The sequence below is a fragment of the Solea solea genome, chromosome 2, assembly GCF_958295425.1.
Source record: "Solea solea chromosome 2, fSolSol10.1, whole genome shotgun sequence".
NCBI classification, from domain to species: Eukaryota; Metazoa; Chordata; class Actinopteri; order Pleuronectiformes; family Soleidae; genus Solea; species Solea solea.
In genome coordinates this window covers 25289210-25316837 of record NC_081135.1, presented here as the reverse complement: position 1 = coordinate 25316837, position 27628 = coordinate 25289210, and the positions used below count along the sequence as shown (strand labels likewise).

The window sequence follows — 27628 nt, the reverse complement described above, 5'->3', positions numbered from 1 at the left end:
TATTATTATGTCTTTTATCCTCGTCTAATAATTTTAATACTTGTTTTTAGAAGTATTCACACACGAGTCTGTGCTGCATGGTATTAGTTGTAATGTTGTCATGTTGTGTGGAACCACTTTAAAGAAGATTTTCTGTTACAACAAGCAATAAAGTTTTCGGATTCGGATAAACAACAGATATGTAATGATGGGTCACGGCGATCTTGAAGTTTGCCTCAGTTGATCCATGGAGCGGCGTTACCTGGGAGACCGTGACGCCGCCATTCAACCCGCGCAGCAATGCATGTTGGGAAATCTCATCCCATCATGGCGGATCGGTTTCTTTGCTAACGTTTTCATATGCAGCGATTGTTTGGACGCGCACATTGTTGAAGCACCGCCACCTGGAATTTTATTTAACGATACAGCAACTACGAATCATTATCTGGGTAAGTATCCTACATGGAATCGTCGGCCGTGATGAGCAAACTAACTTGCTTTGGTGAAAGAAGCAGCGGCTACATGTTTTGGAGAACGAGTTACTTAAATAGGTACTAGTGTGCTAACTTAGCCAGCGGTAATATCCGAACCGCACACCGAGGCCGCTGCATGCTGGCAGAAATACAAGCGTTCCGAAACTAGTAAGCAAGTAGAATACGAACGTTAAAGTTGAGCGACCTAACAAGTATATCTTCCAGCCATTGATATATCAACGTAAGCTAACGTTCGCTAGCTAAACGTGCGGGATCTGTGAATGGCGGCTAACGCGAGCTGTGGAAGTGCAGGCCCGGCGGTGCTCGTCGTTATCTAACGTGTCATCGAACTCTCCATTGTTGCTTAAAACTTTCCTCCACGTTGTTTCTATATGTCGCGTACATTTAATCGACATGTGGGCAATTGTAGTTTGATTCAAGTAAATACTGGAACATAATGTACCTTCAGCTCATAGCCCAACTTAATTACCATTTTATGGAATATATATGTTGGCAGCCATACTTTGTGTTTAGCATGAACGGAGGCGACAAATGTCCACTGGCTGTGTAAATTCAATAATTACACCTCTTTTTTGGAATTTTTTTGCTAAACATGATACTTTCGCTTATAGTTGACGCATAATATCGGGAAATCACGCCTATAGGTAATTTGATTAGTTTGTGCCTTTATTGCAGTTCTTCTCACGTGTTTACCAGTGGTTGATTTTTTTTCTCGTGTTGGTCGTGTATGGGCTTTACAACTGTAGGTCGAATACTGTCTTCAGGCATGCAAAGGTCTCACAACACACTGCTGTGTACAGATCTGATTGGTTGTGATACGTTTATGTCCGTGTATTTGTGGAATCTGTTTGTATGAGCAACCCATCCTCACTGTAGTTTTGCAGACATTCAAGCTATAACTGCTCGTTTGCTTATACCATCATGTAATATGTGATAGATCTTTTTCCCCCCACTTCTGACTACACTACTTATTTAAATGTATGATTAACTATGTATCAACATAAGGTGTTATTACACATTTTAAAATATGCCGCAAAATGTATTAATTGGTTATTGACTAAGTTTTTGGCAAGTAGTTCAATAATCAATTAAATCTACTGGAGATGTTTTATTTATTAATGTATTTGTTTTCTGATTTTATTTTTAAGTAAATCCTTACTATTTCATGTAATTTTTTTATGTTGTATGAATGACACAATTAATCAATAACTGAGAAAATAACCAAAAGATTCATTGGATGTAAAAATAATTATTAGTTGCATAGCTACTCATTAGTATTGTCAGCTATGGCCTACTGTAGGCTTGAGGGGGGGTGTTTAAAGCAACAGTAGTTGTAGTTAACCAGAAGAACTAAAAGGTTCCTGTGATGAAAACACAATGGGGTAAATGTATTCAACTAAAATAGGGCTGTGAGATTGGCACAGCAACACCTGTGACCCTCCTGTGGAGGATAAAATGGTAGAAGATGTGTGGATGGATTTTGAATAAATATGTTTTTTACGATTATTTAGAATGGAATTGCGGTATGATTTGTGATATTAGAGGGAATGGTTGTTTTTACATAATTTAACAAATTAAAATGACTACTGTGTCCAACAAATGTGTTTTCCATGCTCATCCTTGCATATAATATGAGGAAGTGTTAGCAGTAGCTACTGACAATCAAGACCATCATGTATATTTAATTTGCTGTAGCCAACTTAAATGTTCTTGTGTTATAGTGTGTCTTTTTCCATCTCCAGTGTTGATTGAGGAAGCAACAAGACATTGACAATAAGAAGGTCTTAAACGAAATCAGGGACATCTGCGCAATGGAGTGTGCAGTGGACATCCCATCAGGTGAGTGATTGATAGTACACACAGAAATCTGTCTTAAAACATTTTTTTCATTAAGATCATTTGTTTCTTGTTACATTTCAGGTGTAATTTGTTTTTATGCCACTATCATCTAATGCGGCATTGTTGTCCAGCAACTATTTAGAACACATGAAAGTTGCATTTGAATGGCCTGGTGGTGATGTGTTTTCCGCATAACACCAATATTTTTGCAATATGCTTCACTGTACAAATCAATATCATTGAAAATTATATGATTTTGTCAAATATTGATGTAATCTGAAAACTCTATGCAGGGGAGGATGAGGCACTTGATAAAGATGACATCAATGCCAAGGAAGAAAATGAGCCACCCCATAAGAAAAACAAGAAACACAGAAAACACAAGAGCAAAAAGAAGAAGAAGAAGAGGAAGGGAGAAAAGGAGAGCAGTTCAGAATCTGCCGCCGAGTCCGATGTAGAACCGACAACCCTGGCAAGACCTGTGCGGACTACCAGAGCCAGGTCAGGAAAACTTGATATGAATAGTCCAAAATACTGTTCTCTAAAAGTTGATAGATGTATTCAGTGAAAATTAGGTGTATTTCTCACATTTGTCTAAATCACATTTTGTATCAATTTAATAATGTATGTAACAGTTCATAATCAAAATGTAATGTCTCTCACACAGTTTTTATCACATTATCAAGTAATTTTTATATTTATTGGTATAGTAATTATAATAGTTTGAAATAAGTACAAGTTTGCCACTAGGTGCTGTGGTGTGTTTTTCTATTCTTGGATACGATTCTGTAGCTCACCCAAATTAAAAACGGTGCCCAACGTATGCTTTGTACTTGGAACTTGAATTTTATACTACAAAATTATATTTTGTAAACTTTCCTTGTGCTTTTAGTTCCAGACTGGCATCTTCTGGAGCTGGAGATCCCATTGTACTAAAGGAGGAGAGTAAAAGGAATGTAATAACAGGTAGGAGATTGTCACTCACAAAAGTAAGCCACTTTTCTAAGCAAGAAAGGTGTTCTTTCTGCTGTTATATGATGATTATTATTATTTTTTAACCGTCATTTCACTTCTTAGATCGTATGGACACAGAGGGAGATGCAAAGTCTAAAAAACACAAAAGACATGCTGCCAAGAAGAAGAAAAAGAAAAAGAAGAAGGATGAAAAGCATGAAAAGAAATCCCCATCTCACTCAGCATCTGATAGCAGCTCAGCTTCAGTTTCTGAGTCCGAAGGTGAAGGAGGCCAAGGAGCTGGTGACGGTAAATACTCTCCACCTGCAGCATCTGACCTGCAAGAACCAGTTTCTAAAGTGGGTTCAAAAAGCAAACGAGGTGATGAGAAGGGGATTCCCATGGTCACGCAGACACCTGAGCTGTTTGGAATGAAGAAAGAGGAGATTGCAAATGTAGAAGTATCCCCAACTGGAGGCAAGGGCAGTAACACCAATGGATCAGAAAATGATAGGAGGTCGCCCTCTGCTGACCAGGATGACATAAATTTGACAGAGACAGTTAGGGTCAAAACAGAGGGTAGCCATGGAGATGGTGCATTCAGTCATGCTCAGGAACTACCCGACATCATCCCTAAACAAGAAGGTGCTACCTCAAGAGATGACTTAGGCCTGAAAGATCAGGCCAATTCAGTTCAGAGGGCAATGGTCAAGGAAAACGATACTCCCAAGTCCACGTCTCCTTCCCCTCCCAGTGGCCCAGACATTAAGAGGTCCAGGTCAAGCCATAGTCGATCACCAACACCTAGTCCAGTTAGACAGCAGTCTAGTGATCAGACAGCAGCAACAACAAAAGAACAGACAGGAACCCTTCCTAGGTCAACTTCTATGGGAAAACGGTCTATAACTCCTTTAAAGAGCCAGCAGATGTCTGGCTCTCAGTCTAGAAGGAAGTCACTCTCCCCATCGCCAAAGAGAGCTAGCTGTCGGTCACGATCCATTTCTCGCTCTCTCACACCCAAGAAGAAGGTGTCAAATTCTCCGAGGAAGTCCAGGTCTCCTAAGCGTCACAAAAATTCCCCATCTGTTTCCCCAAAGCGATGTCGGAGTTCCCCATCTCCTAAGAGAAAGGTGTCGCGATCTCCTAAACGTGGTGGCCGCAGGTCCCCCTCTATATCTCGGTCTCCAAGAAGAAGTCGTAGGTCGGAGTCCCGTTCCCGTGGAGGCACAAGGAGCTCCAGGGCCCGCTCACCCAAACGAGTTGGTGCAGTTGGCAGGCGTTCACGCTCACGTTCCATAAATAGAACACGCCGTTCCCGCTCTAGATCTAGAAGGCCTGTTCGTCGATCCAGGTCACGGGCATCAGTAAGACGGGCAGGAGGCAGGCGCTCAAGGAGTCGATCCTTGTCTCGGCGTAGAAGGTCACCACCCCCCAGATCTCGTCGCTCACACTCCCGATCAATTCGTAGGAGCAGGCGGACTCGATCACGGTCCATTGGGATCTCTAAGCGCAACCGTCGCTCCAGATCCAGAACTCCCCGCAAACGGACCAAATCCAGAACCCCACCCCCCCGACGGCGGTCTAAATCCAGGACACCAGTCAAAAGGCGCTCTCGAACCCCTGCCAGAAGAACGCGTTCTCCAAGGCCTTGCAAACGCTCTAAATCCCGCTCACTGCCTCGAAGGCACCGGTCAAAGTCATGCTCACCACATGGTAAGAAGAGATCTAAATCTCCCATAAAGATTGGAAGAAGGTCCAAGTCTAAATCCATCTCTGCGGGCTTGAATAGATCCAGGTCTGAGTCAAGTGATGGGCAGTCTGAAAGCTCCTCCCCAGCAAGATCGGCTTCTTCTTCACCTGTAAAAGTGACGATTCCCCTTTCTCCCAAAGAAAAGGAGACAGCTGAAGAAAGTGAAGGAATTTCTGCTGCAACAGGTCATACTATTTTTATTCCCATCATTTTATTCTAGTCAATGTAAACTTTGTCATTTTGCTGTATATACACCAGTACTATAATAATATTAGTAATACAATACTATAACTCATAAGGGTTGCTTACAATAATTGTGATATCTGTACAGTTACTCTGTTATGAAGCATATCATTATAAAAATAACTTATAAATGTTTACCCCTTTTCAATAGATTCCAGTGACAAGTCACTCTCCTCTTTTTCCTTGAAAAATTGAATGTAAATGTCCTTTCCGTGCTGTGTGCTAATTGGAGAATATTAGTGATTTGTTTTTGTGTGAAGTATTAAATACCCTACCCTTTATTAAAGCCATGTCTAATATGTACCCCACAGGTAGTTGGAAACCCATGCCATCTGTTGATGTGTCCAGTGACCAAGCAGGGAGCTCCTCAAATAAAATTCTGGAGCAGCTTTCACCCAACCATGACATAGTACAGAGGGAGCCAACTAGCTCATCTAATGAACAAGATGTTCCCGGGTCCAGGTCTGGTTCCCAAGAGCCTAACCCGGATGGTTCAGACTGTTCTGGAGGTTCAGGTGAAGAAGGGGACCCCTCCTCTCCAGTTAAAAGTATATCGAAACACCATAGCAGCTCCTCAGTTTCAGCATCTCCAGAAGTGCAGAAGAAGCAGCTGTCCAAGTCACCGTCACCTATGGATCGCAGGAAGCTTTCACGCTCAACTTCATCGCCTCGGCGATCAACATCAAAATCAAAATCTAGAAGGAAGCAATCCAGGTTTGTTGTGTGTTGGTCTGTGTTTACACCCAGATTTGGGAAAGCTTTAAATTAAATTGAACCATGTGTAATTATTTACAAGTAAACATTATTTAATGACCCAAAGTTAACATCATACAGCATTAATAATTGTAACTAATGAGTCCAGTACATTGTGCTTGGTGTTTAAATTGCAATGTCAGTGTACAGGTATTTATCAGTCTTATCAATGTCCTTTTATTTATTTATTTTTTTAGGTCCAAGTCTCCTTTGAGAAAAAGAGAATCTGTCTCTCCATCAGAAAGGAAGAAAAGACGGTCTAAATCTCCTGCCCGAAGGCGGCGGTCACGCTCTACTGCAAGGCGTAAACAGTCGCACTCCAAGTCACGAACCAAGGTCCGGCGGTCCAAGTCTCGGAGTCCAACCCGGAAGAGACGATCCCGAACCCGTTCACCAAACACGCGAGTGAGGAGAAGGTCAAAGTCTACAGACAGGAACAAGCGTTCCAAGAGCCGCTCCACAGGCCGAAGGAAAAGGTCCAGGTCAGGAGATCGAAGCAGGCGGTCTAGGTCTCGTTCTCCTGATCGCAGGCGCAGGTCCAGGTCGAGGGGTCGAGGGAGGCGTCCGGTGTTTCGTAGCCGTTCGTTTGATAGAAGAGACAGGTGGAAGAGGGAACCCAGCCATTCTCCAGTTCTTATTCTTCGTAAACAGCGTCGCTCAGGGTCACGGACACGGCGTAGCACCAGCAAAACTCCTCCACGGCTCACAGAACTGGGTAAAACATTTAGATAATTAGCAATGACTGTAACGTGTGAAATGGTTAATACTCAGCAATTGTATGTTGGTATATATTTCACAATTGTATATCAATTGTATTTGATTTTTTACTTTATTTTCAACCCATCTAATACTTCATTTTTCCTTTTCCCCCTCTCCATGTACCCTCCCTATACTTTTATTGTCCATATCTCTTCTGCCCTCCCTTTCCTCAGATAAGGACCAGCTGCTGGAGATAGCTAAGGCTAATGCTGCTGCCATGTGTGCTAAAGCGGGGGTTCCCATTCCTGAGAGTCTTCGGCCAAAAGCCATCCTCCAGCTCCCTCTACCCACCCCATCTCCTTCCCCCCTCTCCTTACCTCTACCTTTACCACTCCCAATGGGCATGGGGATGCCCAATATGCCGAATATGCCCAACTTGGGTCCAATGGGGTTATCCAGTATTCCGGGAATGCCCAGCATGTCTAACATGACCATGAGCGCCGCTATGGCAAGTATGACGGCAGCTACCATGACCGCTGCCTTGACCAACATGGGTGCCCTGGCGGCCATGCCCCCCCTTGCGCCACTTCCTACTATCACTAACAAGCCTCCACCATGCCTCGCTCCACCAGCGCCAACCCTTAACCTGGACCACATCGAGGAAGCAAAGAGGAAGGTCACTCAGCAGGCTAACATACACACCATCAAGGAGCTAACTGAGGTAATTTGTGTTAACGTGCAAATATTCTAGAGTGATTGTCCACCTAATTTAAATGTTTTATTGAATGGTTTTTGAGAGTTGAGTTATGTCAGGATGTGCATACTCTACCTGCATACTGTTGCTAGAACAAATCACCTGATGTGTTTTTCTCTTGTTTTTTCAGAAATGTAAGATGATCGCAAATAGCAAGGAGGAGATGGCCATTGCTAAACCCCATGTCTCGGATGATGAAAGTTAAAAGCACCAAGCCCTTATGGTAAAATTAACTTCTTCTTTTTGTTTCCTTTTTTTTTTTTTTTTTAAACCTTCCTTTCTTAGCCAGTCTTTGTTAATGTTTGATACAATTACAAAATGCATGACCTTTCCCTTTAGCTGGGCACTTTCCTCTTCCTTCCATCATTTATTTTTATCCATTCAGTTGTGTATCAGAGACATAAAATACAATCATCTATTGTCTGGTCCATTAGTTATATTGCTTACTTGCTACACGATGATATGCTTTGTCCTTCAAGTGCAATACTATTGCGATTGTTACCTCTCTACAACTGCATTTAACCATTTCTCAAGTTTAAACTACCAATTTTGTGATTACTGCATGGCATAATTGTTTTTTATTGGTTTTTCCCACGATACTGAAAATACACTGTGCTGTTTGCTTAGTTTTTGGAAAGATGAACCTGTACTTGTCTGCAATTAAAGGATATGATACCGCCACCTCTCACCCCACAACATTGTTCCTCTGCATGTTATATAGACTAACGGTTGTCAGAATGAATCCCAGTTGTTTTTTTGGACATCATTTTCTTTCCCCTAATTGACAGACACGAATTAGGCAAACTGCTCAAACTTTGACTCTTTTCTCTTTGTCTCTGCACACAGCCACTCCCAGCAAAGGACTGAAGGAAAATGTAAAAATATAATGCTTTACAGGAGGACTTACCTCCACAGTTACCTTTGGCACCCACATAAACCACCGTGAAGAAGAGGAAGATCACCCTAGTCATCATAGTTATTTTAGCGGAACACTGGCACAAGCCACTGCCCCCACTCATCTCCCTAGTTTATTTCTGCTTGTGTGAGAGAGCGAGAGACTGGCAGACTTACCTGTGATACCACTGAGAAAAGCTGGACAGGCTGTGACGTGTGCTCAGTTTTATGGCTGTACAGCCGGTCTGTGTACGTGTGTATATATCGACTTTGACTACCAACCCCTCAGTGTTGCTGCTTGTTTAAGCAGTTCTTGTTGCTGAAGAGGAAACTCACCAAACTAACTAGTGGCTCAAGTGTTTTTGTAAAAGATTAGTTTCTCTCAACTGGTTTTACTTTTATGCTTTTATGCTGAGGATTTCATTGAGTGGAGACTGCTTCCTTGTTCTGCTGTATTCTCTTGGTTACCTTTAGTCCCTATTTTTACTAATAAATAAAGCAGACATTGTTTTGGTAGGTCCAAACTTGCTATTTGTTTTCATGAGTCTTGGTCTCCAGGATTAATGACGGTTGACGTGTTCTGGAACAAGAGGCTGTATCTGATATTGATACAGCTTAATAAATCAATACATTGACTTAAAAATGATTGAATTCTGGCTATAACAAATATGACCACATCGCAAACACATCGGTTAGTCCTGGCCTGGGTGTTGATTCATCATACTAATTGCCAACTTTATACCGGTCTTTCATATGGGCTCTTTTGGGATTTCTTTACACTATTAAATGATTTGCTGTAGATTTAAAACATGCATCGTTCTGTGTTTTGCCAAACGCCATATAATATTTAAGATGCACAGAAACCATACCTTATATTAGTGACAGGCCATAGGGCCATTTACAACTTGAACAAAAATTTTTAAGTCTGTTAAAATGGTTTATCTGGATTTATTTCTCTATTTCTCTGAAAGGAGGTAATCATACAGGAAGAACATTTCTGTTGTACTGTGTGGCAAAGTAAAAGATCAGAAACTGGTGCTAAGTACACTTTACGATATGTTTGTCTTTTAGTTGAGCCGTTTACCTATTACAGAGTTTTCATCAGTGTCATTTTAGAGAAACATGGAGAACACGATGGTATTACAATAAGGAATGAAAAGTTCCTAGGCTTGAATGTGGAAAGGTGAGTGTGTTATGATCTGTGACGCTGTTGTGTTGGACAATCTAATTCTTTGTCTCAAGTTGTTGTATTCATTCATTATCTTTTTTTTTTTTCTTTTTTTTTTTTTAGAATTGCAACTTTAAGAAATCTGATCTTGCAGCTCCATATTAAGGTGGGGAATAGATAATTACCATAGAAAGTAAAACACCTATTAACTACTATGAGACAAAATCCAAAAGCTTTTTTCATTTAGATATTGATTGTAATTTCACTGATAGTCAATATCTTGATTATATAGTGTTTCCCTGACCTGTATTAGATGAATTTGTTAGAGCTGAGTAACAGGACCCATGCTTCCTTATTAACATTTGTTCCATTGGATAAGTTGGTAAGAAACTGCCAGAAATCACAGATTTTGGGTTTTTGAAGAGTCTTGCACTCGTAACTCCAATTTATTTTTCATCAGTAAGGTATATACCTTTTGGTTTCATTATCCCCATGTCGTTTTTCTATATCCAGGGCTGTTAAACTGTGGGAGGAGAACTTTGACGGCTTTGTCATACTGTACCTATATTTACTCTGTACAACACATGTTGGACTGTTTTAATGACAAAAAAAAAGAAGAAATGCATTTTAGGATTAATTTTTGGTCATTTAAATGGCATTGCTTGCTTTGTACATATATGTGTTAACAGTTATTAAAAACCTCAATGATCTCTAATTATTCTTGTCCTTGTGTGGAATATTGCATTCAGTCATGTATTGCCTAAAAGAGATGAGAGGCAGGAAAGTGAGATTAGGTTTGTTTCAGTCCTGAATCTACAGCCAGCATTGGGCTAAAGGCTTGCAGTATGTATCGTACACTGTCCTACACTGCACACTTGTGGTCAAAGTAGGGAAATGCAAACTTGCGTGCTCAGACTTGTACTCATTATTTCAACAACATATGGCAGTTTTATAGTCTCGGGCCTTCTTGGCTCTGATGCAACAAGCCTTGCACACCTTGATTGTGATGTTTTCTGCCGTTATTCATCACCAACGCTATATATCTATATATATGTGCTTACGTCAATGTGGTAGAAGATTAGTTTGATTAGTATTTTATTTTTTAGTTGATGTGATTAATATTCTTTTCTGATCTACACGGATTATTTTAAATGAATAAATAGTTGTACAAAGCTGACACCACACTAATTCCTTGCACACCCAGCCTGTTTTCTGTGTGGCGCTGTGTGGAATAAAAACACATTAAAATACAAATGGTTGACGGTAAGTAATCAGAGAAAAGGTGAGAAAACCGGTTAGTTACAGCAGTGATGGAGCTCAACAACCCAACCTGGTTATTCAGTTGATCTGTTTGCGAAATTGTGCACTCGTGTGTGTGTGGACAAATGGTTTGTTTGGTTTTTCTCTCGGACATTTATGAAATTGTCATTTGTGAAATGCAGAGAGTCTAACGTCACCTTGCCACAGCTTGTTAGAAAATGTAAAACGCCTGCAGTTATGAAATCCTCCTACAAGTGGTGCACTTTACTGTATTTTTTTTATTGTGGCCATCAGTGAGTAAATATGCTGTATTTCCAAAGACATTAGTCGAGAAACATTGACTTACCACAAATGGGCAGATCACACCTTCGTTATTCCAAACTGTGCACTAATACACATTAAGTGCACAGCATTTAAACAAATAAAATTAGATGTTTCGTTTTATACAACACTTAATTTACAGTTTTGCACATTCTTGCTCAGATGCACAGTAAAAAGCAAGGACAGTTGACGGGGATGGAGAGATTAAAAAATGCAACAGTGTATCTTTCTGTCTTGGTTTTCTTGGGGTTTAAATGACACTTCACCATGGCATGCAGTGAGATGAAAAATGCAATTGTTACCATTGTCATGGCTGACGGACTTTGGACTGATCAGTTCCATGACTAGTTTTCCTCTTTAAACTAAACAAACACTAAAGAAAAGGAAGAAAATGGCTTCTAACTGTTCTTGCAGTTCGAGCCCCGGTTGGAACAAGGGCCTTTCTGCATAGAGTTTGCATGTTCTCCCCATGTGTGCATGGGTTTTCTCCGGGTTCTCCGGCTTCATCCCACAGTCCAAAAACATGCAATATGGGGATTAGGTAAATTGGTCACTCTAAATTGACCGTAGGTGTTAGTGTGAGAGTGAATGGTTGTTTGTCTCTATATGTGGCCCTGTGATGGACTGGCGAACTGTCCAGGGTGTACCCCGCCTATCACCCTATGTCAGCTGAGATTGGCACAGCACCCCCGCAACCCTCCTGTGGAGGGTAAAGCAGTAGAGGATGGATGTTCAGCCTGTTGTGAGTTGATTTTAAGTCCTGAGATGTTTGCTTTGTTTTTGTTTCCAGGAGGTACAGTATGTAATTTGTTTTTAGGCTCAACCTTCCCCTTAAGCTTCCTTTAAAACTGGTTGCTGGTGTGCAGTTAATTTTCTCACACACACACATTGTTCATACAACATACAGTATTCAATAAATCACAATGATATCATCCCCCTGATTCTCATATATTCTTTAAAAGCATCTATTTCCAAGATAATGAGGTCCTCTACAGACTGATGGCTATGCCTCGGGCTAACTGGTGTCTCTATCAGTGGCTAAATAAGTGTACACCAGTGGTCTGAGCTCTTTACTGGGAGCTTTAATACATGAATGTAGTGGACGGCAACATTAGATTCACACAGGAAGATGTCGGAGTAGGGCTTTCTTTGACTGTGCAATGACCCTTGAAGATCACAGAAGCCTGAAGTATAAAGAAAACACACACACATACAGAGAGAGAGATCAATATTTACTCTTTTATTCTCATCATTAGGTAGTGCACGAACTTAGCGATATCAGAGCCCTACATCACTCCATACCACCAGGCTCAGAACTTGACCACAAGCGGATGGGATGGGATGGGAAGGGGAATGAGAAAATCACGCACTGTGCAAGGGAGACCAAACAAACGCTTCAAGAACACACACGTCATAACAAAGGAAACCCAATTCCTCAGGTCAGGACTCATCAGTCCACCTTTATCTGAAGGACTCAAGAACAGCACGAGAACATTTTCGCACATAAACGCAGTTTGGAAATATAGTAAGGAATTTGTGGAGGTGGTGCAAATCCAGCATCTGTTCAAAAGAAGAAACCATACAAGACAAGCTGGGGTGGCCACATTTGTGCAAAAATAATAGCTGGTCATGGAGATATTCAAGTATATTGACAGATACACCAAACACTTAACAATAATAATGTCATATTTTTGCAGCTCAATTAGCTGTCAGTCACTCCTCTACTTTACTTTTCTGTTGTTGCCAATTGCTGTTCATTGCAGTCTTGAGATATTTTGTTAAGCAAGACACTGGAATAAAACATTCAATCATGATGAACAAAATCCTCCTCTGTAAAATACATGTACTTGCAAAACTTTAACAAAATGGCAAAAACCTCCTCACCCCAATACACAAATGCAGAGCTGCCCTCCAATGTTATTTTCTTTACTACTTTGTGTGGGCTCGCGTTAGTTATCTGCACAAACTAAAATCAGTGGAAAAAAATAACTCACTTTAATGATCTCAGCCAGTTATACTTTAAATTGTGGAGTCAGTCAGTAATTACAGTCATAGGTCTTTCTGTCAGTGTCTGCAAGCGAGCTTGTGTGCACACAGCAGTTGTTCTAGCATGTATATGCATGTGGGTTGCATACTGAGCAGTTAGTGAGTCATTGGATTTTGCAGATCAATGGCTGTCGGTCGATGGATGGCTGAGTGCTTTGCAACGACCACCCAGTCCAAGCACTCTGCCCGTTATGTCGTACAGCCAGTAGAGGACGTCACGTACACTAGTTTCCCCTCTCACTCCCTCCTTCACTTGTATGTGCACAGACTCATGCACATGCAAAGATAGTTTGATGAATTTAGCTCAGAAAACGGTTTTACTACAATGTCAGGCACACTCCCAAAAACAAGAGAGGCGGCAATGAGTAGAGCGAGGAAAAGCAGATTCGAAAGAAATAAGAGACTCCACATGAAAGCTGACAAGAGTGAAGAGAAAAAAAAAGATAATTTTACTGAGGAGGATTTGGAGCACCACTGTCACAGACAGGTGAGCTGTGTCTGTGGAGCCGTGCACTGGTCATTGGAGTAAAGATTTTTGGGTTCATTGTGCAGTCAAAGCTGTGTTTGTGTGGACACTGGTGGACACGTAAACAAAAAAAAAGTATAAAGATTTTTCTCGACTCAGGAGAAACTGAGGTTGGGAAGCACAATATTTCAAAAATACTACACATATTCTAGTAATACAAAGCTAAATGCAAATCAGTGGAGTATTCCGTTAACCTCACACTTCTGCCTGATTTTCAACCTTTATTGATAAACTCAAATTACATTTTCAACAAATAGTCAGGCATAAAACCAATAATCCTAGACTAAAAATGGCAGACCCATCTGCGCAAAAAGAGAGCAAAAAAAGATTGAGAATCGAATCCAACTGTGACCTTAATATCGAAAATCTAATCACATCAAGGATTTGGAGTGTGACAGTCATTTAGGATCTAGAATGTAACACAGCAGACGGACGTGGCTATTCTTCAAAAAGGTCCCTCACCTGGCTTCTGTTTAAAACAAGGTCTCATAGCAAATGACCAAAAATCGGTTGGTTTGCAGCAGACCATAAATAATGAGGTGGGTCAGATTAATGTATTAACCTGTAAAACAGAAGACGTGCACATATACTCATGGAAACATGAGTATATGTGGATTAATCATGGATTACCCTGCTGTGTAGCAAAGGCATTCAGACTGAATGACATGACACCATGCAGACATATGTCTGTGCTGTGTATCCAACTCTATACCTGATGTACTGATGATGTATTAGTGATGTGGCTTTGTGTCATCCCGTGTGGACTTAGGTCATCAAACTTTATTCACAAGGGCAGAGGAGATGCTGCCTACTGTCACAGAGCTGACCCACGATGTCCACCACAGAGACAAATGCTTTCTGACTGTAGCATGTGTGGCTGTGAATGATGACAACATCAAGGGAGTGCAGTGTGTGTGTGTGTGGTGGAATTGGTGTCAAACTTTTATAGGGGAAGTGTGTTGGTGTATGTGTTTGAGAGAGAGAGAGGGGGGGGGGGGGGGAGAGAGAGAGCCTCAGGAATGTGTACGTTAGTTTCAGTTTTCATTGCTTGAGAAGTAGAACAGAGGTAGCACACTGTGTGTGTGTGTGTGTGTGTGTGTGCATGTATGTGTGTTCTTGTATTTGATACCTCTCTGGGGCCTTTCCCGGCATAAACACTGACCATATCAGGACCAGTAGTCCTCATGGAGGCCAAAACCTTGTCCCGATGAGGCAGAAACAAATTTCTGAGGAACTGGTGGAGTTTAGGGCTGCAGTCTGAATTCTGCGTAGGATAAGGTCAGGCATAACGCTTTGTTTCGGCTGTCCAAATTATTTAGTGTGTGTGTGTGTGTTGTTTGTCACAGGAATAGAAGGAGAACCCACAATGACGTCTGCAAGATCAAGGTAGATCAAGGTTAATGTGTGTGTGTGTGTGTGTGTGTGTTAGCTGCAGGGAAAGAAAGTTCTAGTTGTGTCTACAGTGATTATCCTAGGATGGGTTTATGCATCAAAGTTGAGACTCAGTATTAGAGGCTCACTGGAGATATTCAAATCTATTTTCCCTCAAATCTGAAATAACCTGAATTATGTAGACAGAATTTAATGCAATTTGAAATAAGTGCTCTAAGTCAGCGGCGCCGTGTGTGCGTGTTTGTATCTAGCTATATTGGCCGGTTTCAGTCCAATGCTCACACCAGAGCCCCAACCTGAGACGTGTGTATTATGGAGTTATGGACGTTCCAGCCCAGCGCACATGCTCCCAGGCTCGCAGTGAGAATACCAAGAGTGTGTCATGGTGACAAACCGATGTAAGGTCATGACACAACAAGGTGCATGTGTGCTTGTCACTTGCACTGAAGCAAGAGTCTAGTTCATTGCTCCTGCTGACGTGTACAAGGGAAACTTCAAGGTAGAGCAGCGCTGCTGCTTGTCTTTCTTGTGAGCCAGCACATGCTTCATCGGGAACAACCTTCACTGTAGCAAATGCACAAAGGACCTAAGTGTAGCTGTTGTATAGCAATGCTGGCGCTTTGACATCTTATCTGCATGTATTTCAGCTTTATGAAATACTCACAGTGGCCAATAAATGACGTGTTGCGGTTCACAGTTGTTTGATATTTAAGTCTCTATAGTTTGTAGAAAGTGTAATGGCGTGCTTACAGGCTGCTAGAAAAGTCTAATACAATGAAAGCATAAATGACACTTCCTGCGATGATTAAATATAAAAGTTTCACTCTTTATTCACCTGCAACAGGCGAATTAAATATTGAAATCTCCAACTGGCTGATCAAATATTCATTCTTGCCACAGGGCTGGAAAGTACTCGCATTATTTTGTTGAGTGGTCTCTCTGAGAGATCACAAATTCTGTTCCCGGAGAAACGAGTGTAATCTTTATGTATCCTTTCTGGGTTCACACTGTGTAGTAGTGGCTAGCACTGTTGCCTCAGAGCAAGAAGGTTGGCAGTTCGAATACCGGTGTGACCGAGAGTCTTTTTGTATGGAGTTTGCACGTTCTCCTTGTGTGCATGTGGGTTTTCTAGGCCCACCGGCTTCCTCCCATAGTCCTAAAAACATGCAGAGATTAATTGGTAACTCTAGATTGAGGTGTGAATGTGGGAGGGGACAGTTGTGTGTCTTGATATGTTTGCCCTGCGATGGACTCACAACCTGTCCAGGGTGTACCCCGCCTTTTGCCCCATTTTAGGTGGGATTGGCTCCAGCCCCGTGTCACCCTCATGTGGAGGATAAAGAGGTAGACCATGACTGAATCCTTTCATCTTCCTTTACGGGGAGAGTAAAATGCACCTTCTCATTTGTTGATTAGGATCATCAGTCATTTAATACTACAAACTCCTCCGAAAAACATCCACATCACGTCAGTGGATTAGTCAATATTTTCATATTAAAAGAGAGGTAGGCATTGGGAGAGCTCACTGTTATTTCTTTACACTCAGGTATAATTAGAGATTGTACGTCAGGGAGAAAGAAGAGGAAGTTCAGACAGAGGGGAGGACTCGACCAGGGTAATGGGTCAGTCGAGAATCCACCTAATGTGCGTGTAGTGACTGACCTCACATTCTATTTAATTGGTCCTGTCTTTTTTACACGTATTCTATTCCGTCTTATATAAAAATAAAATATTAGGTTCAACAAAAACATTAGTGCAAGAGATGACGCAAAGAGACTATTCTATACAGTAGGAGACCTTACATATAGATGAGTAGCATGTTGGGAAAGAAAACAAATGTTTTTACATTGAATGTGAATTTTACCACTTTTTTTATATACTTTATTTTACATTATGGGACACTGTAACTACTATACTCTGTTCATCTAAACATTCTCTGTTAAATATAAACTGAACAACCCTTTGAAGTGCACGTTTGATTTATTGTTGCAAAAAAAAGTTACACCTCACTTTTAGGCAGTCACTAAAAAGCAGCCACCAGTGTTTTCTGGGTTTGTTTGTTGCAGGCTACCAACCGGAGAGGCTCTGTTACAATTTGACAGTCAACATCCATACTTGTTTTCTTGGAGCATATGCTAAAAGTTGTCAAGGTGCAAGCAATTCAGGACCCGAATGTGGAGCATTAAAAAAAGTAAAAATGTAATGAACAAAAACATCTTATTAAAGGGCAGAACACGGCAAAGCAAAATCCTAAAGAAAAAGACGGAGACACTGGGAGCGCGGGGGCTCAGGAGAACAGAAGCACATAGCAGAATGAAACACCAAATTATACAGATGATCCAACAAAAGAGGCTGGAAGCACAGAGACAAAATACATGAGGGAGGCACTGATAATGAGACGCAGGTGAAACCCACCAGGGCAGGGCAGACCATCACAGGAGCAGGAAAACAGGACAACGTGAAGTAAATCAAAACCAACGACACAGGAGGAGTTCACATCAAAAATTAAAAACTGAATGTCTGTACGAACACAAGAGAAAATCCAAAATGAATTATAAATCAACAAAAGGTCCAAAAAAGAGTCATTAAAAAGTTCAAAAAAGTCCTCTTAATAGACACAATGTCTACAGGATACTACCGGCTTTACTGTGTGCAGGTAAAACGACAAACGTCTCTTATGTAAATACTGTTTGTTGTTGCTTTTCTCAGTGTGTTGCATTTTGCACCTTTTCCTCATGACACGGTGTTAAGTCTTTTATTGTTTCAACACATTTTCACGCTGCCGCTGTCCCAAGACTTTTACCTCTGCGACGTGTCCTTGTTCACATTTTTATACACGACAACACTTTCAGGGTGAACTCACTGTTTTCCGACAGCCAAGGAATACACACTTTCACCGCTGCCGCATGTATTAATTATGACTTCCATGCAAAATAGATGAGATCTGCAACTTTATTGAGTGGCCGCCGCAGGTCACGTGACACTGCCTCCTACTACAGTCCAACTTAAAGTGAGGCAATTTATGGTGTCATTTTATCTGAGACCGACAAACTCTGTCATTTGTGTGTTTTTAATTTGTCTAATGTGCTTATAATGTGTAATGTGTAAAACAATCAAACATAAGAGACAGTTCTCACATTCATTCTCACAGTGTTCAAATTCCTCTTCAGTGTGTTACTGTACGACAGAAAGGACAAAGACTGGTGTGACACTGTTTTGGTCATGCGCCGACTTATCTCCAGGACATGTTTGACTTTGAGCGCACAACAGGTTGCTGTGGCTCCTGATGTCACCCAGTGTTCACCACATTTGAACGCTTATACAACAATGCTTACCATGTTTGTTTTTTTTTTCCTCCTTCAGAAACAATACTTAACTGGTCACTGCTGTTGTGTTTGTGCAGACTTGCACTGTGGATACCAAATGATCTCAATGTCCAATTACTGCCACAAATCTGTTCACATATTCTAGTATTATATAGCCATACAGACTTAACCCTTAGTGCTCATGCGGCACAGATCTGCAGGTGCAACCATGGTCATTTACCATGGAAATAATACCCAACTCCTTATATGGACTTCCTAGGGGTGTGTGTTGACAGGTCACATATTCAGGCTTTAAAAAATGTTCTTCTTATGTGTTGTTGAGTCAAGGTTATGATTCATTTTATATCGCATTTTCAGTAGTGATATAAAGTAGCAATAATTGTGCAGAAGTCACAAAATAGACCTGTTTGTTAGTTTTTTTTCCCATCAGATTATTTAGGCTGTGCTGAAAAAAAGAAAGAATATAAGACACTCTTTAGTGCACATTCTTATACACTCTGTATATACTGTATGTTATGTATAACATAGTAATGGAAAAACGCAGTTAAATATTTATGGGATACATGTATGAAAGTGGAACTACATTGTTTTCTTTACCTGGGGTTTTCTACAAGTAACGCTGTTTTGTCCCAGGTTTTAAATTTAAGAGCTCTCTGTATCAGTGGAGAGAATGTTTTACTTTAGAAGCTGTTATTGATTCTTTTTTTTTGCCCCCAAAGCTGCTTATTGGTTAACTGGCAAGCAATCTACAATTTGTGGCAAAAGGACTCTGCAGGGTTTCAGGGTTGTGTTTTCGGATTGTTGTGTATACTTCCAGCATGACCACTTGTGTGTCATGTTTCATTTGTGTTTCCCCCTCCATGTCATCTTCTGCTTCTCCTCATCTTTCTCTCAAATGAGTCCACTTGTGCATGTACTTATTGGTACATGCATGCTCGACTATTTGCATGCCAACGCTGCTCATCTCTCACTCTCGCCGACTCTCTCTTCCTCTTGCAGTTCAATTCATAGAAGCTTTATTGGCATGGATGTGGACAATATGCCGTTGCCAAAGCAACATTACATTACTGAGTATTTTTTTAATGTGGAAAAACAAGATGACAAATACATAAAACACGAAAAACAGTCAGCTCTCTTTCCTCAGGAGGGGACCCCTACTATGCTGCTGATTACAGTCCCACTTGAAGGGTTGCTAGGTTACCACATTTATAAGACATGTTACAACATAATTTTAATTTTGGGTTCCTTGTCCCGTAATCTTGCATTGCTATGTTATCAATGTGTTGTCACGATCGGCCATGTTGCCCTATGCTTGGAAAAAACAAAAATAACCCAAAGGATAAACAGAAAGCAACTTCTGAATGTTGGTTTGTGTTGTTGTTGCCCTCCTGCGAGGACAGTCTTTATTTTCATGATGTTGATTGTCGGCACAAATAATCAATGCAGTAAGTCCACTGGAGTGGACTGCCCAATGAGACAGTAAACAACAGTCCTATCCCATTGAAAAAAACAAATATGAACCAGTAGCTTTATTTACAAGGCAAGTCCAAAACCATGAATGGCTATTAAACAGTAGTGACTCAGTAAAATCAGTTTATTTTCCTGCTCACGTTGTTTAAGATCTGTGACATAAACTGACAGAAATGTTGGTAGTTTAGGTATTATATTCTAAAGACTCTCTCATTTCTTTGTTGTGTGTCTGACTCGCACACTTCTTCTGACAGAACATAAAATAAAAATAGAATATAGAATAAAAATGGTCAACAATGTATTATAGTATATATTTTGTGTATCATTTGTGTTTAAATTCTAAAAATCAACATTTTACAGGGATGACCAGTTATCCAAATAGCTATAGGACAGGTGCCACAGTGGCTTATGTTTCCTTGTTCTGCGGATTGCGATTTGTCCCCCGGCAGTGGACTCTTTACTGCATGTTATTCCTTTCTTTTTTTGTGTCTCCCTTCTGTCTCTATCAAGTAAAAATACTTGAAAAATCTAATTTTAACTACACCATGTAAAACTACACTATGTGAACATCGTTTTACCATCATGCTTCATTATTTACTTCAGCTGCCACTTTTTGTGATTAATCCCAGAAACAATCTTTCTCTCTGGGCAAAAACTGAAATAGTGTAGTAGATGGTGAAAAAACAACAACAACAACAACATATGTATGGAATGACTCAGGAACTATTATTTTATTACATTTATTTTATTTTTTATTACATCACTAAATTACAGAATAAATGTCACGTAATATACTTACTTAGTGCACTCTATTGAAATTGCACTTTTATCAAATTGTATGATATTTATTTTGTTTGTTTATGCTGTATATGCTTTTGTAGTTGTATCGGTGTCCTCATCTCTATAAACTACTGTCTGATGAGAGTTATGGCTGTTATGTTCTATATACTGTATATGAGCTGTTCAGTGACTGTGTTTGTGATTTGGGACACGGGTGAGCACTCCTGTCGCTTGCCCTATCTCCCCAGGTGCTGGCAATCCAGATGTGGTGACAGAAGAAACAGCCTTATACTGTTGTATGTTACATACACATATACTGTATATTGCATATTTTAAACCTCTTTCCTATGTATTTGTGCTTGTGGTTGTAGTACTCCGACCGACCGGAGTGTGAAGTGCAGTAGAAACAAGAGGTAGAAATGGGATGGGGGGTGGGGGGGCTGCACTAGTTAAAATGCACAAAAACAGGCTCAACAGATCTGCCTCCTTATATACCAGCAAATTTGAAACGTGTGCTTATGGCTTCCAGGCTGCTCTAATCACTCACAAATGAACACATTAACCAAGGTTCATCACGTGGCTTCCTCTCTTTAAAAAAATGTGTTCAGTATTTGTTTTGCCTTCCTGTGAGTTTTGAAGTGAATGTTTCTGTAAGTAAATCTTTGCAAATGGAAATGGGAAAATTTATCAATATAAATGTATTGTTTTATGTTCCCTTACAATATGAACACTACTTAAAGGAAAACTTCACCGATTTGCATTTAGCTTTGTATATCTAGAACAGGGGTAGTATTTTTGAAAAATTGTGCTTCCCAACCCCAGTTTCCCCTGAGTCCAGAAATATCTTTTATATCATTCCTTTTTTATTTCGTTCTCACCAGTGACACTTGGTCCGAGCCTTGAAACTGCAACGCTAATTCTGCACTTTTTAGACTCACTTGTAGGGGGACAGGACCTCATTCCCAGAATGTAAACAGTGTCCGCCATCTGGACCAACAGTTACGCTAACTGGACCAAGTGTCACTTATGGGCACGTAACAAAGAAAAGAATGAAGATATTTCTCAACTCAGGGAAAACTGAGGTTGGGAAGCACTATTTTTCCAAATATACTCACCCTAAATCGGTGAAGTATTCCTTTAAGGTGATGACAGCAGGATGACAGGCGAATTATGTATTATTATGATTTTTTTTGGTGTGTAAAAAGGGGAATTGTGTGGCTTCTCAGACATTCACCACACTGCTATAAGCTCCCAATGTCTTGGTTGTGAAAGACTGTGAAGATTCCCGCTAAGAAAATTAAAATTATGACAGCAATTCTCTTTGAACGCTGCTTGAGTAAACACAGCAGGAGGTGTGTGTAGCTTCTACATTAATTCCTGCTGATCTCAAATTGGAGTTGATTCACTGTTTTCTTCTCAGGGTATTTGAACAGAGGCTCGAGTGTAGTCACAACACAAAGCTGACAGAGAGGGGACAGCGTCAGGCCGGTCTGAGTTCAACATCAGGATTTCTGCAACACTCTGGGATGCTTCGTCACGTAACGGTGCCTATAGGTTTCTTGATGGAACAGCTGCTGTATCAATTTAGAGGCCAGCGCCGTGGCTATTTGTAACTCAGCAGTGCCTTTGGCAATAAATCCTCAGGCACAGATAAAGAGGGAGAAACATGAGCACAGCCCTGCATGCACTGCTTCCATCCACTGTTCTTGACGGATGAAGTGGAGCTTTGCTTCATACATACGTGATTCAAACATAGTTTCAAACAGAAACGCCCAAGTCCTTGAGGGATGAGCGATGAGACGGCAGCAGGAAGCCCCTCTCAGGCTGCCGTACATGGACATCAATTTCAGGTGCTGTGGGTTTACGTTTTTAGCAGAGCTCCCTGCAAAATGTGGTTATGATATGAGTCATAAATATAACATGAAAAATACTATAGGTCAAAGTTGTACTAGGAAGTTGGTGAATGTGTGTTATTTCTCTTACGATTTCTTACAGCATAGCAGCAATGAACTGGTCCAGTCAGTGAGTGAGTTAATCCATCAATCAATCATCAAACCGACCATGGAACCACGACTGGTCTATTTTCAGGCGTCTGAATTACAGCTCACATTTTCAGTGATTGAAAAATGGAGGGAAATCAAATGAAAATTCAATCTGAGAGTGGAGGTAAATATACGTTATTCATTTTTTTGTTTAACTCATGTTTAGGTGATAAAAGACCCAACGTTCTGCTCTCTCTGGTGGTATTATGAACAATCAATTTCCACATTCGAAGCTGTCTGGTGCTTTTTTATTGACTCCTCCGCTGAAACCAGTCCACTGAGAGCAGCCAATTAAAGGGCTTTTATTTTCACACTGTGCAGGTATGGCCCTGACATGTCAGTTTCCTCACAGGCTGTGGATTTACTTTGCGCTGGTGCTGTGAATCAGTCAATACTCACACTCACCTGTGTTATATTCATATTCACTGAACTCCAATACCAATAGTACACTACACTATAGGTTCACTTAACTGTTGATTCAAGGAGAAAAAAAATGTCACAGTTTCCTTTCACTCTCACCTCTAAATTGCATTTGGTATTCGTTCTCTCTCTCCTCCCCCTCCGGTTTCTCCTTCCCCACGTTCTTCTCCCCACTCTTCCATCCTCATTTGTCTCCCACCTGCAGCAATTTTCCAGTCTTTTCCTTTTATTTCCTTGTCTCACCCCTTTCACCTCGGCTCCCTCTCCTCTTTTCATCCTCATTTACATGTCACTCACTCCTTCATTACTTGCTGCTCCCCCCCCCCCCCATTGCCATCTGACATCTGTCTCTTACCTTCCAATCTCTGTCCTCCCCTCCCCCTGAAACGCTGTGAGAAATACAAATAAGGCACACTCTTGCCGCTGTGTGCAGGAGTGTGTGCCTCCAAAATGCTGCAAGTGTGTCAGCCAGTGCTACATGCACAGCTGCTTCACACTCCCCTGTAGCCAACAAGAATACAGCTTCACTGAATAGCACACAGAGAATCAGTGACTTCATGAATGACTCCAGCCGACACACAAAATGGTGGGTGTGTGAAGCTGACATTTTGAAAATCAACCATGTCGATAACCAAAATGAATGCTTGCCCGCGTGGGAGCCAAAAAGTTTGCACTTGAATAGAGAATAATATGAATATTTTTTAGTGATTGCTATGGTGTGATGTTAAATTTGGTCAGTATTCATTGCTCGGCACAAACCTGTAACTGACCAGTGACAACATGGCTGCGAAATGACAACTGATGTGGCTCATAACTGACAACAGTGAATTTATGACCCTATGGTTTTACCTTCAATCCAATACCTTTCAATGCAAGCCATACAAGCCCTCAGATCACAGGGATCACAGAGTTAAAAATGCACGTGTTACGGCTGAGCCGTTACGTTCAATATAAATGATCTGTTCTGTGATTGCGTTTGCGTTTTTGGGGCACAGGAGTGAGAGCTCCCGTCGCTTGCCGTATCTCCCCACGTGCTGGCGATCCAGATGTGTTGACAGGAGACAAGGGATTGGCCCGTGCCTGGTGGCCGGGGGGGGGGGGGGGGGGGGGCATAAAGGCGTCCTCCCAGAAGAGGAGTCGAGGAGAGAGATTGTGGAGGCAACAGTGTGTTGAGAAAGTAACAAACTTCCTCCAATCTGGCCGAGGTCTGTGTGCTCATCGTAAGTAGTGTAAATATTGCGGTAAATTACATTTGTGTGTTTAGCTGGTCGGGGAGGTAGGGATTAGTGTGTGTCTTTGCTTTCTGATGTGTTTGATAGTCAGTGTCTGGTTGGTGGGAATACTTCTTTGTGACACCACTTGTGAGCCTAATATCATAACAAGATTCATTTACTCACCTCCCACTAACAACCTCCCAAAGTACAAACTGAGCATTAGCATGGGACAAATAATTGATTTAAGTCACTTTGAACATTGTTGGTGTCAGACAGCTGTTCAGGGTATTTCAGAAACTGCTGAACCATCTCTAGGTTTTACAGAGAATGCTCCAAAAAAGTGGCAGAATGTTAAGTGAGTAGCAGTTCTCTTGGCAAATATGCATTGGTGATGCCATAAGTCAGAGGAGAATGACCAGACTGGTTCGAGATTGACAGAAAGGTCACAGCAACGTGTAACAAAAACTCAAATAACCGGCTGAATGCACAGCGTCTGCCCGAAGAGTCTGAAATGGACAATTAGTTAGTTATATTAGTAGTATAATGTTCTCCACTCTTCCTGTTCTCTATCCTTATAACTTGGAGATGTCATAATCTAACACTGTGCTGTCATTTCCTCCTACTCATCCAAACAACCAAGTCTGCATGCTGTGTCTACTTGGTCTTGTGTTATATTAGCATTTGTTTCAGTACATTCAGCTTGAATGTCCTTTGTGCTCTGTGATAAAGTACTGTGTGACAAGTGCTTTATACATAAATCAGATTTGATTTGACTGACTGGTCACGTAATATGATAGGAGGGATAAAAATAAACTTAAAGCATGGCTACGCTAGTGAACCATGGTCTGGGAGATGGCTAGGAGGACAGAGAGGCTCTCAAACAGCGTTATGCAAGTTGACTGAAATTGAAATGCAACACTCACGACTTAAATGAAATCTCATATGGAGAGGCCACACGTGAATATAAAAAAACACTTGCTTTTATATTACCTATAGTCCAAATAAAAGAAAATGACTTGCTTTGTGTCCCTCTGTGTGTGTTTCTTCACTGTGGACGTGAGACAGAAATAGGAGAGGGTATTTTCAGCGGGAATTTTGATAACAAATATAAACCCCATACATTAAAAATGAGATGTCATTAAAAAGCAACACTTTTATGAGATAAGCAACAGGTTGCAGTAAGCATATTACAGGAAAAATGTATTCGGGTAACTGAATATTCAGGCTCAGCCAGTCATTTATTTTCCATTATTCTTTCAGATGCGATGTAACACCGTCTCCAACCATTTTCTTCTTTCCCCCGCTGTACAGTTCTGGTGTGATTTATTTGAAATTACATCACCACAAACAACCACTAGCATTTATGATTGATTTTACTTTGAAATCACTCGAACTCAAACCAGTTGTTGGTGCTAGTATCAGTGTTTATTTGTATCATGCAATGTCTCTTATTGTCTGTTATGCACTTTATTGTATCACATTACATTTTATGTCGCTTAAATGAGGAATTATGCCTATATGTATAGAATATGTGTAAAAAAAAACCCAGATCCTTGTTCATGAGTGTGCTTATCTATGCTTACCTAACGTAAGAGGGCTGCACAGGGTGGTGAAAGAGTTAAAGAAAGGTGCTGGTGTGTGTCAAAGAGACAGAAAAAAGTGTTTAAGACATCAATGAATATTTCAAAAGAGAATGGGTGGGAGCTGTGGGAGGGATGGGTGAATTGAAAGAGTCGGTACGCTGAGAGACGGAGGGATAATTTAATAGACGGGCAGCGCAAATGTGTCGGAGGAGAGACGGAGAAGCTGGAGGGATGGAAAGTGAATGAATGGCAGGCTAAGCTGGACTAAGCGATGGAGAGAGGAGGCGACATTAATTTAATAAGATGGATAAATGGACTTATAGATTAATTGTGTAGGTTTAAAAAAAAAAAAAAAAAAAAAAAAAACTAACCCCCAGACTGCTTTGTGACAAATATAATGTGCTTGGTTGTAAGTAGATGTTGGGAAAATGGTGTGGCCAGATTGGCTTTTACAAACAATTGAAGTGACCCTACTGGTATTTGGGCCCTCGTCTGTTTTTGTTTATGCACATATGTGGACACAGAAATGATTTCCTCTCACAATTCTACTTCATGAAACACGCAGATGACACAATCAGATGGCAACATGACACATGGGAGTCTGCGTGCGTCCCAGTGACAGTCCTGTGATCTGTCGGGAATGATGTTTCTCTTGGGCCACACGGTTGGTGTGGTGGTTCGCACTGTTGCCTTTGCAGCGAGCAGTCACGGGGGCCTTTCTGCATGGAGTTTACATGTTCTTTTCATGTGTGCGTGGGTTTTCTCCGGGTTCTCCAGGTTCCTCCCAAAGTCCAAAAACATGCAGATACTCTAAATTGACCGTGAGTGTGAGAGTGGATGGTTGTTTGTCTCTAAGTGGCCCCCGCGATGGACTGCCAATCTGTCCATGGTGTACCCCGCCTGTCGCCATATGTCAGCTGAGATTGGCGCAGCACCCGCTGTCACCCTCATGCGGAGGATAAAGCAGTAAGAAAATGGATGGATGGATGTTAATTCTTTGACTTGCTGATAAGTGCTATATGGATTACAGTTTAGTCCCATTTTAACTTCACAGAACATGTGTCAGTGAATCATTCAGAGGATCAGACTATTTTGCAAAGCCACATAACTTCGCTCAAGGGTGAACATTTGGACTAAATTGATGGATTGTCATGGTAACATTACCAAAGTGTTTTAAATCAACTTGCAAATAGAAAGCTTTTGATGACTTTTTAATGTCCTTGCATATTAATGGTGCAGGTCTCACATACTATTTCTTCCTTTTCCATTTAGAAAAGGGAAACACAACAAACTACACAAACAAATGAACACCTATTAAAAAACAACAACACTTAACTATTTTATTATATTACATATACTTGCAAAAAACCAATGCAGACACACAATCCATACAATCACAGCTTTATTTATCCCCTTTGCTGCCAATGTACAAATGACCAGGGGCTTAATTGTTAAGTTGTTTGCTTAAATAGATAAATAGATAAACTAATGGGTTATGGTACTATTTAGCCATTATCTGCTTTTATAGTTAATAGAGTACACAAATGTGAAAGGTGCCAAGTTGACACCATGGGACTAATTGGCAAGAGCTGGGTAACGTATTTCGATTGGAACAATATAGGAGAGATTTCATTAGAAAGGTTTTGAAATACTGCTGCCTCAAGCAGCAAACAAGATGTGTTTATCTTTTACTGGATTTTTTCTTGACCCAACCATCCACC

The 27628-nt window shown here is 40.9% G+C and overlaps 1 protein-coding gene across 2 annotated transcripts; it reads left to right on the top strand.

Annotated features, from left to right (window-relative positions):
• The first annotated feature begins 270 nt into the window (after positions 1–270).
• sona (SON DNA and RNA binding protein a) lies at positions 271–10242 on the top strand. 2 transcript variants are annotated; one of them, XM_058654790.1, is made up of 10 exons: positions 271–428; positions 2216–2312; positions 2606–2813; positions 3205–3278; positions 3390–5201; positions 5571–5973; positions 6210–6727; positions 6945–7432; positions 7596–7688; positions 8312–10242. In XM_058654790.1, exons 2-9 carry the CDS (start codon positions 2285–2287, stop codon positions 7668–7670), a joined length of 3606 nt encoding a protein of 1201 aa, XP_058510773.1. In that variant the 5' UTR covers positions 271–428; positions 2216–2284; the 3' UTR covers positions 7671–7688; positions 8312–10242. The 2 variants fall into 2 exon arrangements, with proteins under 2 accessions (XP_058510773.1, XP_058510774.1); XM_058654791.1 differs by having other exon boundaries at positions 280–428; positions 2195–2312.
• The last annotated feature ends 17386 nt before the right edge of the window (positions 10243–27628 follow it).

Excerpts from the sequence above, each read along its gene's own strand:
- sona (XM_058654790.1), top strand. The coding sequence starts at position 2,285 with ATGGAGTGTGCAGTGGACATCCCATCAG. Across the intron at positions 2,814-3,204 it reads GTGCGGACTACCAGAGCCAG|TTCCAGACTGGCATCTTCTG; the intron begins GTCAGGAAAACT and ends TTGTGCTTTTAG. Across the intron at positions 5,202-5,570 it reads AGGAATTTCTGCTGCAACAG|GTAGTTGGAAACCCATGCCA; the intron begins GTCATACTATTT and ends TGTACCCCACAG.